Raw genomic sequence first — 13,782 nt, forward strand, 5'->3', positions numbered from 1 at the left:
ATAGGACCCAAAGCCTTGATTAAATGAAAAGAATCATATCCTACAACCTCGTGGTTTTGGACCCAAAGCATCTTCCATTAGAATTGTATGGGAGCAATGCATATGCACAAAGGATGGAATAGAAAGAGACCTCCAATTTTAAATGACACAACAAAGCTGTAATGCGTAGGTGTTTGATCCTTATGGGTTAAGAAGCATGTCTTCCTTGGCTTTCCTTGTCTATACTGAATGCATAAGGCCACTGTATGTAAACAATGTATTAATGTGGAATTAATCACATTCATAAATCATAGAAGAACCATGCAAAGAACCATGCATAGCCTACTTTCTCTCATTCCTCTTCTGCTATAAAGGCTTTTTTTCCCTCTACCTCTCCCTTGTCTTGATATAAAAATGATGGGCTAGCTATCATGGTTGTCTCCGAATGAACAACTAAAATTCTCCTCCTAGTGGAGGGATCATAGCCTCTAATATCATTGCAACACATGGATAGTGAGTTCTTTATGAGTCAAATCAAAGAGTTTCGAGAACTATATTGATCATTGTGCGAAGAGGCACCATGTGTATGTTTTTTTTTATTTTTTGATGAAAGGGAGATCATGAATCATCCAAAATTTATTAAAAGTGAAGAAAGAGCCTTGTGCAAGGAGTATGAAATATTTATAAAAAGTGAAATAGAATTGAAAGGCAGAAGAGCTCGTCTGCTGCGCCTCGACTTGTGATTACAAAACTGGAGCCATTGAAAGAGGAAGAGGAGATTTCTCCTTTTGCTATTTACTAGCAAATTTCGCATGAGAGAAACTCAAGAATTTTCCTAAAGAAAGTATTTTTAGTCAAAATGGTATTATGTAAGACTGCAGATTTTTAATCTATAAGGCAACCTATATTCTTCGAAGAATATTTACGGCCATAAAAAAAGTATACTCATTTTTATCCTCTCTTTGGTGTATTCCATCCATTTAAAATTTCAGATGTTGTACTTTTTTTCTTCTTTCTTTTTCTCTCAATTATCATCATTGTAAATCCTCATAAATTTTTATATCTTTTTATCTATTTTTTAAATTTGGGGAAGCTGTTTGCTCTCTCTCTCTCTCTCTCTGTTACTTTTTGAAAAAAAAAATCACACACACACACACGCACACACACACACACAAAAGTAATCTTACTTATCTGACAAATAGAAGGAGCTCTCCATAGACCACCATACCACTTGTTTGATAACTGCGGTACGGCACAAGCAAAGGTACTGTCATCTATCACTTGTTCCCTTGATTGAAATCTTATCACTAAAGTAAGGGTGCATAACTTAATGATACCAAGAGAATTTCCATGGAGTTTTAGCAGTAAGAACAAGAAGGCATCAATTCAAGGATTGGTCCACCCCAAAGACTCGTTTCATGTGCAGGAAGAAGACAAAGAGAAAAACATAGTTAATAAAAAAATAGAGATATATCTCATGCTGGGTTAGAGTTTTTAAAGAATGTATCAACTTCTCCAAATATATATATATATATATATTAATATAAAAATTCTTTTCGTGAACCAAACGAGTCCTAAGTTTATATAGTTGTCATCTTTTCTCCTTTATATTATTAAAAATAAATGCTCTACAGGAACTTGTTTTTGGGGAACTAAATTGAGGGAAAGGCAATAGGGATATAATGACTTGTAGAATGTAAACCATTTGGGAGAGAGCCCATCAAATGGGTTGTTTGGAACTTAGCACGTGTGAGACGGCACCAATATAATTGAGTTAGCAATGGCAAGTCCATGATAATACTTTGCTGAGTAGAAAATACAGAAAGGTGAAAAAAAAATGATACAAAGCCTCCAAATTCTGAAACTTTATCACCTCAAACATAAGGTACTAACCTGACCTATATTGCACATTGAGATACATAAAATATTTGGAACTTGTTTGGTTTATAGGAAGAGGAGGAGGGAAAATATGGTCAATAAGAAATAAAAAAATACTTCATATTTCGTTAGAGTTTTCAAAAAAGAGAGATTGGAAGATAGATTTCCCATAGAAATAATATTTCTATATTTCCTGGGAAAAACAACTATGTAGAACATGAGAAAGTCCAATTGCCATCGGCTAGGACTTGGGATAACTTTTTGTCCAATAAGCTTTTAGATAGAATGAGATAAGGTCTTTTTCTTTATTAAAGATATAATAGGTATTTTATATAACTTTTTTTGGAAAAAGATGCTCAACTCAACATAAGTTACTCTAGAATGTGCCAATTTTTCATGGCCAATCAAACATGCAAAAATCACTTTTCTAAGTATCATACACCTAGGCATTGTTGAAAGTACTACTTATCCTAAAGCTTAAGCTGTTAGGATGAGAATAGATTTATTTATATATTTTATATTTTCTTACACTCCTCCTCACATGTGGGCCAGACTTTTCTTTAATAGGTGAGCCCAACATGTAAAATTTTTGATAATGGAATTAAAGAGTGCGAAGATAGAGTTCAAACTCGGAACCTCTGCTTTGATATTATGTTGAAATCACCACTTATCCCAAAAGCTTAAGCTGCTAGGATGAGGTAGATTGTTTATATATTTTATATTTTCTTAGGCATCAACATCCATATCCATATGCACATGCGATGGTGCATCCTAATCATCTCTCAATGTATGCACATCCAACATTGCATCCTCTCCTTTTTTAAAAAAAATGTGAAGTTTCAAGCTAGTTGGTATATGGCTATGATTGTCATCTATGTATAACTTATTAATGCGTCAATTCAATTTGAAGTGCAATTAGATTTATCAGTACTCTAATCTAGTCCATTCTTATAGCCTTTGGTTACTTGAACTAGTTTTTCACTCTCATCGTGCAAAACAGATCTTGCACTGCATGTATGTATATCTTATTTTTTAATATAATAGATGAGCATGTTGTTTAAGAAACACTAAAAAATAGAAAACCAATTTATTAAACTAATGACAATACTACATGTTTAAAACTAGTGACAACAATACATGTTTAACTGCAACATTAAATACTAATGATGCTTTGGTCTTTATGCACATATTTTTTGTCTCTATCCTTCAAAGAAATCTATCTAAAAAAATGATGTCCCATAATGCAACAAGTTTCATGAAATAGACTTTCTAATTTGATAGTATTTTACTCTCAAACCTTTTTCTCATGAAAAAATAAATAAGTAAAGCTTATGATACTTTGAGTTAGTAGGTCGAATAAGTGTCTAATATTTTTTCGATTATTACTAAATATTTGCATATTTTATGTTGCAAGTTGTCTACATAAACTAAACCCAACCATCTCTAACTTTTGTGGGGCAAGTCTACTCTTTTCAGCTTCATGCACCTAGTGATTTTTTTAATCAAATGACTACCCTCATGCGACATCATTTTGCGAACTCATTTCCAATTTCAATGATTTTTCTAAAGAAAAAGTGCAACCCTAGCCTACAATTTCATACGAAACAGAAGCAATGTAACATATAAAGCCTTGTCGTCCATCTCTCATCATGTAACATTGTTTGTAGGGGGAAAACCTCCAAAATACCTATGTCCAAGTTAAGAAAACAATATAACCATCCTCTGCATATCTTCTAAGAAAAATATTTAACATCCATCAGTCATTTCATTAGGGTAAATGAAATGGAGCTCAAGATCACTAATCCCAGGCCATCTTCTACATATTATGTCCATTAGTTTGACTTTAGATATACCATGGAAAACATGCAAGATGCATCACTAATACTTTATTTCTACTTAATAAAAGCCGATCTAACGATCGAACAAAATATAAAACAATCGATCTTCAAATTCATATCCACATAGGATATAAACATATAGTTCGGCCAAAATTGAAGTCATATAAATCCAACTTAACGAACTAGACCCAAACAAAAGTAGCCCATACCATAAATAAACTTTAGATAAGCAACAAGCATAACTCAAAGTTTGGACCCATCATGATTAATTACACCACCCTATGATGTACGTAATTTCATACGGAACAGTAGTCTATATATGGCTGCGTTTCCCGTGTGTCCGTCTTAGATTATTGTGGTACACGTGGCGGGCCCTGATCCGGCAAGTAGATCAGGCCTAACCGACCCCCAAAGAGCATGAAGGAGACAGGATCTTTATATAAACCTCGGACGTCCCCATCCGCCGCGAGTACCACTTGATCGCTGTACCACCATCTCGTTCTAAAATAGCTCGTTGGGGACACCGAAGAGAAAAGTTTTAAAGGAGATATTATTGTCTGCATTTCTCTAAAAGTTCACCATCCTTGAACACAAGTACTCCTGAACCTATTTTACTCATACAAGATCTTTCATCTATTGCCACTTTGTCATTAATCATTAATGTAAAAGAAAGTATGAAAAATCATTTTTTGCTATATGATTTGTAATTATTTTAGTATAAATATTTTTTTCAAATACCATACATATCTTATTTCTCTCCCATTCGACGGAGAAACAATTAGAGTATACTTAATTATTTACAAAGAAATATACAAAATGAGACACTGATAATCCGCACCCTAATTTTGATTGGTCATAAATTTTGTGTTATAATGTTGACTTATAATAATAGAGATTATGCACAAACCAACTTGCATTGATGTTTGGTGCATTTCCTCTTAATTGTAAAAGATGCCTTCTCTTGGCAGTCCACTCTTCTAAGAACATTTATGTTAGCATCTTATCTTTTGACAATATATTCGTAGCAAATTTTATCATTTCAATATATTATTTATCAGAGAATATGCGTGAAATATTTTTTTATGGAGGAGATTTTTTTAGACTCTAAGATTTGCTACAGCCCTATATATATATATATATATATATATATATATATATATATATATATATATATATATATATAACTAAAAGTTTTATGCTCAACTTGGTGCTCAAGAATATAGAGTACATAACAAACTAATAATAAAAAAAAGTATGGATCATTTTTATTGATTAACAGTGTGACTCTTTACACATACTTTCATTTTTGGTTGGCATAATATGTAGTAGAGAAAAATGAATCATCAAGATTTAGCTAATATTGAACTTGATAAATATAATCATATTTTAATAAGTTGGCAAATTGCACCACTACTTATCAAGTGATACTAAGACACAAAATGAACAATCCTATCTTCTCTGCACTTGGTGAAGGGTAACTTGAAGTTACAACGTGACAACAATGTAAACAAATAAAAAGATATGTTATGATGACCCAAATGTGGAGATAAACCTGCACTCATTTAATATGGAGTTAAACCTGCACTCATTTAATGCGAGCATTGCTCATTTAATATAGGTTAAAAAGTGCATGCGGGGGGATGTCAAACTCATCCTTCAGCTTGTGACACGGTCCTGAGATCAAACACAGAGATTGTCTAAGTTACCAAGTGGCAATCTACTTAAGTAGCTGTCAAGAAAATTAAGTGCCATAATGATAGAGATGACCACTGCAATTAGCACAAATTCTTCTAAAAAGTGCACAGACAAATTAAAAGATTATACTTAATTATTTTAAAAAAATCATCCAAATTGAGACACCAGTAATCCACTCAATATTGGTCATAAATTCCATATTATAATATTGACTTATAATGATGGAGATTACCCACTAAATTCACATGGATGCTTGGTGTCTTTCCTTTTAGCATCTTTTCTTTTGACGATGTGTTCTTGACTCTTATTCTTTCAATCCCTATGAGATGGCTAGAAAATGAAGTAAAAGTTTTATGTTCAACTTTGGTGCTCGAGAATATGCAGTACATATAAAAGAAAGTTGGGATAATTTTTATTCATTAACCATGGAACTTCGTAAATGTGCTTTTATTGGACTCGATAAATATAGTCATATTTTCCTCAGCTGGCAAAATTCTTGTTAGTATCAAGGAATCCTAAGACACGAAATGAATAATCCTATGTTCTCTACATTTATTGAAGGGTAATCTGAAGCTGCCAATCCACAGTAATGTGCCAACATAAACAAATGAAAAGATATGTTATGGTGACCCAAATATGAAGATAAATCTGCACTTATTTAATGTAAGCTGGCTTAGTAAGACACAAATGATCATATGGCCATGTAGATGGAGATGTCAAGCTCATTAACCTAAGATCAAACAAAATTATTATCTAAAGTTACTAAGTGGCAATCTATTTAAGCAGTTGCCAAGTAAACCGAAGTGCAGATTGTATTGAGTGAAGGTGAAGATTAGATCTACTAAGTTGTCATCATTTTCTGATTACAACCTCTTAGGAGAGGTTTGATTTGCTATAGTGTTACTTTCCTCTATCTCATTAGATTATTGTATCTATTTTACACTTTTAATGAAAAAAATATATAATTTAAGAAAGTGTCCTTTCTTTTTCTATTTCTCTCTCTCCTTTCAAGTAATTTGTCTGAATTGGAAATTAGGAACATGTTTTCGCACTGGGTTATGAAGTGCACAATGCTTCCTATATTGATTTCAACGATAATGTGAGCATTACTTGGTTGGTAAGGATTGATCGGGTACACTATTTGCTTGTAGGCATTAAAAAAGAAATAATATTAGTACGTAATATATATATATATATATATTATAAAAAATGTTTAAGATTAGAAATAAATTATATTTACATCCAACAGTTTAAAAAATCTAAATTTACTTTATTGAAGATTATTTTTTTCAATACTTTAGCTCATATCTTAACAGAACTTTAGTCAAACTATTAATCTTAAATAGGATGCAAATACTATATAAAAAAAGATGAAAATAACTAAAATAACTTAAAGTGATAAAAAAGATGCAAGAGAACGTATGCATCCTTCTTTCCATCCAAAGGTAATTTTGAAATTTTATATAAGATAAATAGTTTTACTAACTCCATTAATGTAATCTGATAAAAATGTAGTTTTTACAAATTATTATATATAAATATAATATATTTGTAATTTACTTGATATATTAAAGCACAAACGAATCACCTATATCTTTGCTTGTTTGCCAAAGTATATTTCTACAAATCTATTTACAACATTATCATAATAACAATATCTTTTATAAGTCTTGCAACTTTAGTGCATAAATAATTTTAATGAGTGTGGATGAAAGGGAAAAGAAGGTTCCTTGGAAATGATCTGCAGGCACCCAAATGCTACATCGGAGCCTTCACTTGCATGGGAAATATAGAAATTTTATATGTTGTACGTGTAAAGAAAGGGGGAGAAAAGAAAAATCCCATACAAAAGAAAAGAAAAGAAAAGGAAGAAAGAATGAAAGGGAAACGCAAAGGAAAAGAGTCAGCGAATAAAATCGGCGAAAAGCCAGCGACTTTTTCCCGAACTCCAACGCACAAAAAGAAAGCCTCCGTTCCATCGTACCTCCAAATCCCCCCCACCCCAACCGATACTCCCAATAAGACAAACTATTAAGCAGGGAAAGATTTGTAATTTTGATTGATCATACGTTAACCTAAAACATCCAACAGAAACATCTTAAACGGACCTCTTACGAAGAAAGAAGAGACCATGAAAATAGCCCTAACTTGTGCACCGTGTTTAGAGTTGCATGAGAGAGAGGGTATTATTTATACGAAGCAGAAGCCGGGTGCGAATTACATTCTTTTTAAGAAAAATTTAGCTATAGTGATTGAGTGGATCTGGAGTCAAAAATGCACGGCTGGAAAGAGGCTACTGCTTCAGGATATTCATAGACTTCTGAAGAAATACGGCTTCCATCATGTCATTATGGGCTGCATTATCTTCTTTACTGCTCACTACTTTAAAAGATTTATTGGAGCAGGCCACACGCCATTGCTTGAGTCATTGTATAGTTTTTTATTTTCTCATTTTACTGGCCGCCACCACCATTATTAGAATAATAATAATAATAATAATAAATAATAATAATATGCTCTCGTCTCGGGCGTCGGCTCTTTGAAGCTTAGAGGCCGCGTGCGGCGAAAACGGATCCGCTACGAAGCGCCGTTAGTCATGCAACCCCGTTAACCAAACGGAAGTCAACTTTCCCATTGGACGGAAAACTTTAAAGAAGCGCCCATCTCTTTCCCCAATCGGTCGCCCACCTTTTTATTCTTCTGCTCCCCCGCTCCACCATCAGTGAACTGGATTCAACGAAGCTTTGAGATCCGTAGAGAAGGAGAGAGAGGAGAGAGTACCGGCGAGAAGAAAGGGATCGAGGGAAGCGAGGGGGACTTGGAAAGGCGATACCTTTCGTGCGATCACAGCGGAGGTTGGGGTATAAAGATTCGATTTTTAGGGTATTTTTGGGGTTTTCCCTCTCGATTTGGAATTGTTGAGGTAGATCATTGATTTCGCTCTTTTTTTTTTAAGTTGATGAGTACCATGGCTTTGAGTTGTCTGTTTGGGTGCCTTTTACGGTAAATTTTGTGAATTTTGTGAATAGAATGGCTGTAGATCTTTTGTCGTGTATTATTTTGATGTTAGTGATGGTTCGCTTGGATGTTTTTAGGCTTTGAAGTCTGCAAGGTTTTATCTTGGAGCTATTTTCGGTTGTTTTCCGAACATTTGCTCGTATGTCTTTATAGATCTCTTACCTAGAGCTTATTTTGAGGAGTTGCTATGAATTTTCTTCAATATTTGTAGACAGTTACTAGAATTTCTTGTGAAAGATCAAAATTTTGTCCAATTATATAGCCCGTAAGTGAAATTTCTATTTTTAATCTTACTTTTCCATTTTTCTTCGAAGTATGTGATCTTAGAGAGAAAAATGCCTAATTTCGCTACTGTTTCCATTTTTTACACTTCTACTGCTCTGGGCGGGAAGATAAAAAAATAAACATCTCTTGAATTTGATTTTCGACAGCTTCTCTTGATCCCGAGGTCAGTTGTGACATCTTTTGGCTTCCAATTTTGTTATTATTTTGTGGATGGTGCTGAGATTTTGTTCCTTGGTTTCTTTTGCTCAATTACCGAAACATCCAGGGTGCTTTTAGTCATTTTCTCCCTTTTTTCCTGTGAAGTTTGATTTCCCCCCAATTCTTCATCTGGCCCAGATTGGTTTCTTCAACAGAGAGAACTAAGCTCGATGTAACTCTGTCATGACCGATTGTAATTTATTGATTTTGATTTATAATGCCTTTGATCTTAGACAAGCGATGTTCAGATCAGCAAATTTAGTTTCTAGGAGTTTTATGTCTTCTTCCTTGGCATCCAGTTTGGCCATCTATTTATGCAGTCATATGCAAACCGGAAAATACTGGAAGACTAATTATTTTGATTGGAGCCATGCTATAACCAATTCCCTCTATGAGCTTTGGGTTGTCTTTGCTTGTTATATCCAATTTTGTTGCTTTTTGATTAAATTGTGAACGACCTTATATGCTAGTATGATCATATCATCTATTTTAACCAGGATTTTGTAATTTTTGCTCAACATTTTTTCCACCTTTTAAGATTATTAAATTTACTGCTGTTCCTTCCTTTTTTTTCATTATTATTTTTCCTTTTGCAGCCATCTATATCTGGTGTGTTTCTGATTTGAAGGTTTTCCAGTTAAAACAGAACATTAAAATTTGAAGCAAGGTATGAAGTTGTCTTCTAGGTCTTCTGTTATCAGAGTTATTTTTTTGTTTCCTTCCTTGTTGAAGAATTTGAGAGACGGTCTTTCCATCTCATGTGTAGGTTGATGTTCTTATAATACCGAAAAAAAAAAAAACATCTGTGGTCCTGAGACGAGTGAAGCTGCTGTTTGTATGCCTGCTGACAGGCTCTAGTGATACTGGCTTGCTGCTTTGTGGTTTCAGTTTGCCTAGATGTCGTTCCGCAGTATAATTCGTGATGTAAGAGATAGTTTTGGGAGTTTGTCAAGACGTAGTTTTGAGGTGAGGCTTTCAGGCTTTTCAGGTCATCACAGGGGAAAGTCGCAGGGTTCTGTGTATGAGCTAGAAGACCAGCCTCCAGTGATCCAGCAGAGTCGCTGGGCTTGCCTTCCTCCTGAACTACTTTGTGATGTAATTAAAAGGTTGGAAGCAAGTGAAAGTACATGGCCATCACGCAAGCACGTTGTTTCCTGCGCAGCTGTTTGCCGATCATGGAGGGGGATGTGTAAAGAGATCGTCAGGAGTCCAGAGTTTAGTGGAAAGCTCACTTTCCCAGTATCCTTGAAACAGGTAATGTTTCATTTCTGTTGTCATGTGATGCTAATAATCTGATACCCATATAGTTTTTGATGTTGTATTGAAATTATAGGACTGCACTAACAGGAAAATGGTTGTGATATTTGTCATATGTAACTTTTTTTAAGTTATTAACTTCTGTTATATTTGTATAGCCTGGGCCTCGAGATGGAACCATTCAATGCTTCATTAAGAGGGATAAATCAAAATTAACTTATCATCTCTACCTGTGCCTCAGCCCTGGTAAGTATGTGCTTCCTTTTAATTGTTTTTGTGTACCCGATAATGTTTCGATAAACCTCTTTTTTTCTTTTTTAATGTTGATCAAATCTCAACAATCTTTCAGTGATTCCATGTGCTAGAATGATGTTAAATTCTTATTGATGTTGCAAGCTTGTTCAATTTGTGATCGAACAAACAAGAATGCTATCTATATTTGATGATGTTCATGCATTATAATGTCAATATTTGATATAAGAAGTTCATGTAACACCAAGTTCCATCTGTCCTCTATGGGACATTGATGAGGAAAAATAGATACTCTCTTTTTGCATAAAGGAAAAAAAATGATATTCTCATGTTTCTTTACCATGACTTTTCTCAAGTGTTTGACAGTATTAGTGAAAACCTGCTATTTTAACCAAATATTTTGTATATAGAATAGCTTGATTCATAGCAGGAAAGTACATCCTGTCTTGCTTAGGCACCAATAGTGTCATAATTTTTCATTTTTTTATTAGAGGCATGCTTCCGTTGATCAGTTTTTTTCTGTTTGTCTTCCCTGCTTCTATTGGTACCTCCCAAGATATAGCCATCTTCAGTCATATCAACAATTCCTTGCCATCTGTAGAGCTCATTTACCTAAATAACTTTTGATGCTGATCTGCAGAAGCATGTATCTTGTCAGTCATTTGTGTATACATTTAAGCTTTAATGATTCGTTTCTTGAAGGCTTAATATTTGTTTCTAGGCACCAACAATTTATGTCTATTTTAAAGATTAAATGTATTTGTGATTTTATTTCACTATGTAGCTGTGCTTGTTGAGAATGGGAAGTTCCTCCTATCTGCAAAAAGGAACCGCCGAACAACCTGCACAGAGTACATTATATCGATGGATGCTGACAACATATCAAGATCGAGCAACACTTATATCGGAAAGTTGAGGTATTTGAACTTAGTTGGCTGAAAACCTGTCGGCATTCCTATCTTTAAATCACGTCACAAAACCTTGGCTTGAATGCTGCCATTTTACATTACAGGTCAAATTTCCTTGGCACAAAGTTCATAATCTATGACACCCAACCACCATACAATGGGGCTGCCCTCTGTCCACCACCTGGACGAACAAGCCGCAGATTCTACTCCAAGAAAGTCTCTCCAAAGGTCCCATCTGGCAGTTACAACATAGCTCAGGTGACATATGAGCTGAATGTTCTTGGCACCAGAGGCCCAAGGAGGATGCACTGCATCATGTACTCCATTCCTGCTTCTGCCCTCGAGCCGGGTGGCACAGTCCCTGGCCAACCTGATCACCTCCTTCCTCGCTCTCTAGACGACTCATTCCGCAGCATGTCCTTCTCCAAGTCCTCTATCATGGACCGCTCCATGGATTTTAACAGCTCTCGCTTCTCCGACATCACTGGAGGGATCCAGGAGGGAGATGAAGAGGAGGAGAATAAGGAGGTGAGGCCTCTTGTGCTCCGCAACAAGCCTCCTAGATGGCATGAACAGCTGCAGTGCTGGTGCCTCAATTTCCGGGGCCGGGTTACTGTCGCCTCCGTCAAGAACTTCCAGCTCATCGCTGCAACACAGCCTGCTGCAGGAGCTCCCACGTCATCCCAGCCAGCGCCATCGGAGCACGACAAGATCATACTACAGTTTGGCAAGGTGGCGAAGGATATGTTCACCATGGACTACCGATATCCACTCTCGGCCTTCCAGGCATTCGCCATCTGCCTGAGCAGCTTCGACACCAAGTTAGCTTGTGAATAGAACAGTGAAAGCAGTGGAGAGAAGGAAGTTTTTATCACCAAAAGAAAAAGGAATAGCTTACAAAAGTGGGCATCCACAATGTGTTTGCTGTTTGTTGCTGATTTTTCTTGGTTGTTGGTGTATTAGGCACTAGCCTGCAACTGGGTTTTGAAGCATTTAGCTATCATCTGCTCGCTGAAGTCCTCTGTTATTGTGACAGCCTCTGGATAAAGTGATCAGGTGGTAGTTCCAATGGATGCAGTGGTGCTTTGTGTGTTTCTTCTTTCATGTTTTCCTTCAGCCTATTTATATGAAGATTTTATCTAGTAGTCAAAGTAAATAAAGAAAAAAATCTCAAACTTATGAGCAGAGGAATATCTTGAGAAGGTTTAAAATATTTTGATTTTTAATCAAAATTTTATATGGTAAATTATTCAATTATAATGATATAGAATTTGTACTTTAACAGTTGATATTAAGAATATTGATAAATGTCTATGTATGTTTATCAATTTTTATTATTTTTTGAGTTTTTTTTTTGCATGCATATTTTTTTAAATATATGAAACTGTATGAATATTTTTATAAAATTATTATTTGCATTTATTTTTTTATTTGTACTCGTATCAAAAAAATAAATGGTTTAAAACTAAAATGACTGAAATATTTTTATTAATAAATATGCCAAAAAAAAAAGTTATAAGGTATGCACGCATGTAGCAACTTTACAAGGATGTTTATGCAATTTCGCATATTTAAAAGAGTATACATTCAAAAAAATTATTAAAAAAAAATAAAATTTGTTTAGAACTTGCTAAGTTTTTTATGATTCAGTTGGATCGACAAGTCAAAAGAAGATTGAGCCAGTCAATTTTTTTTAAGGTTATGACTCAGTCAAATTGGAATATTAAGTGTTCGATATAATTATCATTATTGAATCTATGGCATCTATATATTCTTCATCATTTTTAAAATATTAAATCATATTAAATTTAAATTAATCGTAGATATTTAGATTAGTAAAATATTTTTTAGTGATTTATAAATGTTGAGTTGTTTGTTTTTAAGGCGAGAATTTCGTAAAAGCAACATGATTCATTCTATAAAAGTTGATATTAACATGATATCATGTGTCATAATAATATTAATTTTTTTTATTTTTTTATTAAGAACAATTGAATTTTTATTACTGAATTTTAATTATTTTTTTAATAAATTTTTTTTATGTGTATACTCTTCTAAATATATATAATTGCATGAATATTCTTGCAAAGTTGTTATTTGCATGTGTATCTTTATAAAATTTTCTTTTTGCATGTGTACCAATAAGAATATTTCAACCAATTTAAATTTAAAATATTTATTTTTTAAAGGTATTAGATGATATTGGTACATATATAAAAAAAGAAAGAAAAGAAATGTGTGCATGCAAAATAAATATTTTATGAACGTATACATATAAATAGTTAATTTTATGAGGATATTTATAAAATTTTATATATTTTGGAAGATATATATGTTAAAAAAATATTTATTTATTTATTTTTACAATGGTATGTTTGCAACAAATATATCTGTTATGATAAAATATGTTCTTAGTTGGGTTTTCATCCTCCTTTCAAAACTTCAAAAACTTTTTTGGGGGGAAAAATGGAGAG

The 13,782-nt window shown here is 33.9% G+C and overlaps 1 protein-coding gene across 3 annotated transcripts; it reads left to right on the forward strand.

Moving 5' to 3' along the window:
- The first annotated feature begins 8,064 nt into the window (after positions 1-8,064).
- On the forward strand, positions 8,065-12,450 carry LOC103704358 (tubby-like F-box protein 8). Of its 3 annotated transcripts, none has more exons than XM_008787608.4 (6): positions 8,065-8,313; positions 9,488-9,558; positions 9,658-10,145; positions 10,307-10,394; positions 11,185-11,317; positions 11,413-12,450. In XM_008787608.4, exons 3-6 carry the CDS (start codon positions 9,789-9,791, stop codon positions 12,143-12,145), a joined length of 1,311 nt encoding a protein of 436 aa, XP_008785830.1. In that variant the 5' UTR covers positions 8,065-8,313; positions 9,488-9,558; positions 9,658-9,788; the 3' UTR covers positions 12,146-12,450. The 3 variants fall into 3 exon arrangements, with proteins under 3 accessions (XP_008785830.1, XP_008785834.1, XP_008785835.1); XM_008787612.4 differs by having other exon boundaries at positions 8,067-8,251; XM_008787613.4 differs by having other exon boundaries at positions 8,067-8,245.
- Positions 12,451-13,782: the final 1,332 nt, after the last annotated feature.

This window comes from Phoenix dactylifera, chromosome 1 (assembly GCF_009389715.1).
Source record: "Phoenix dactylifera cultivar Barhee BC4 chromosome 1, palm_55x_up_171113_PBpolish2nd_filt_p, whole genome shotgun sequence".
Classification (NCBI taxonomy): Eukaryota; Viridiplantae; Streptophyta; class Magnoliopsida; order Arecales; family Arecaceae; genus Phoenix; species Phoenix dactylifera.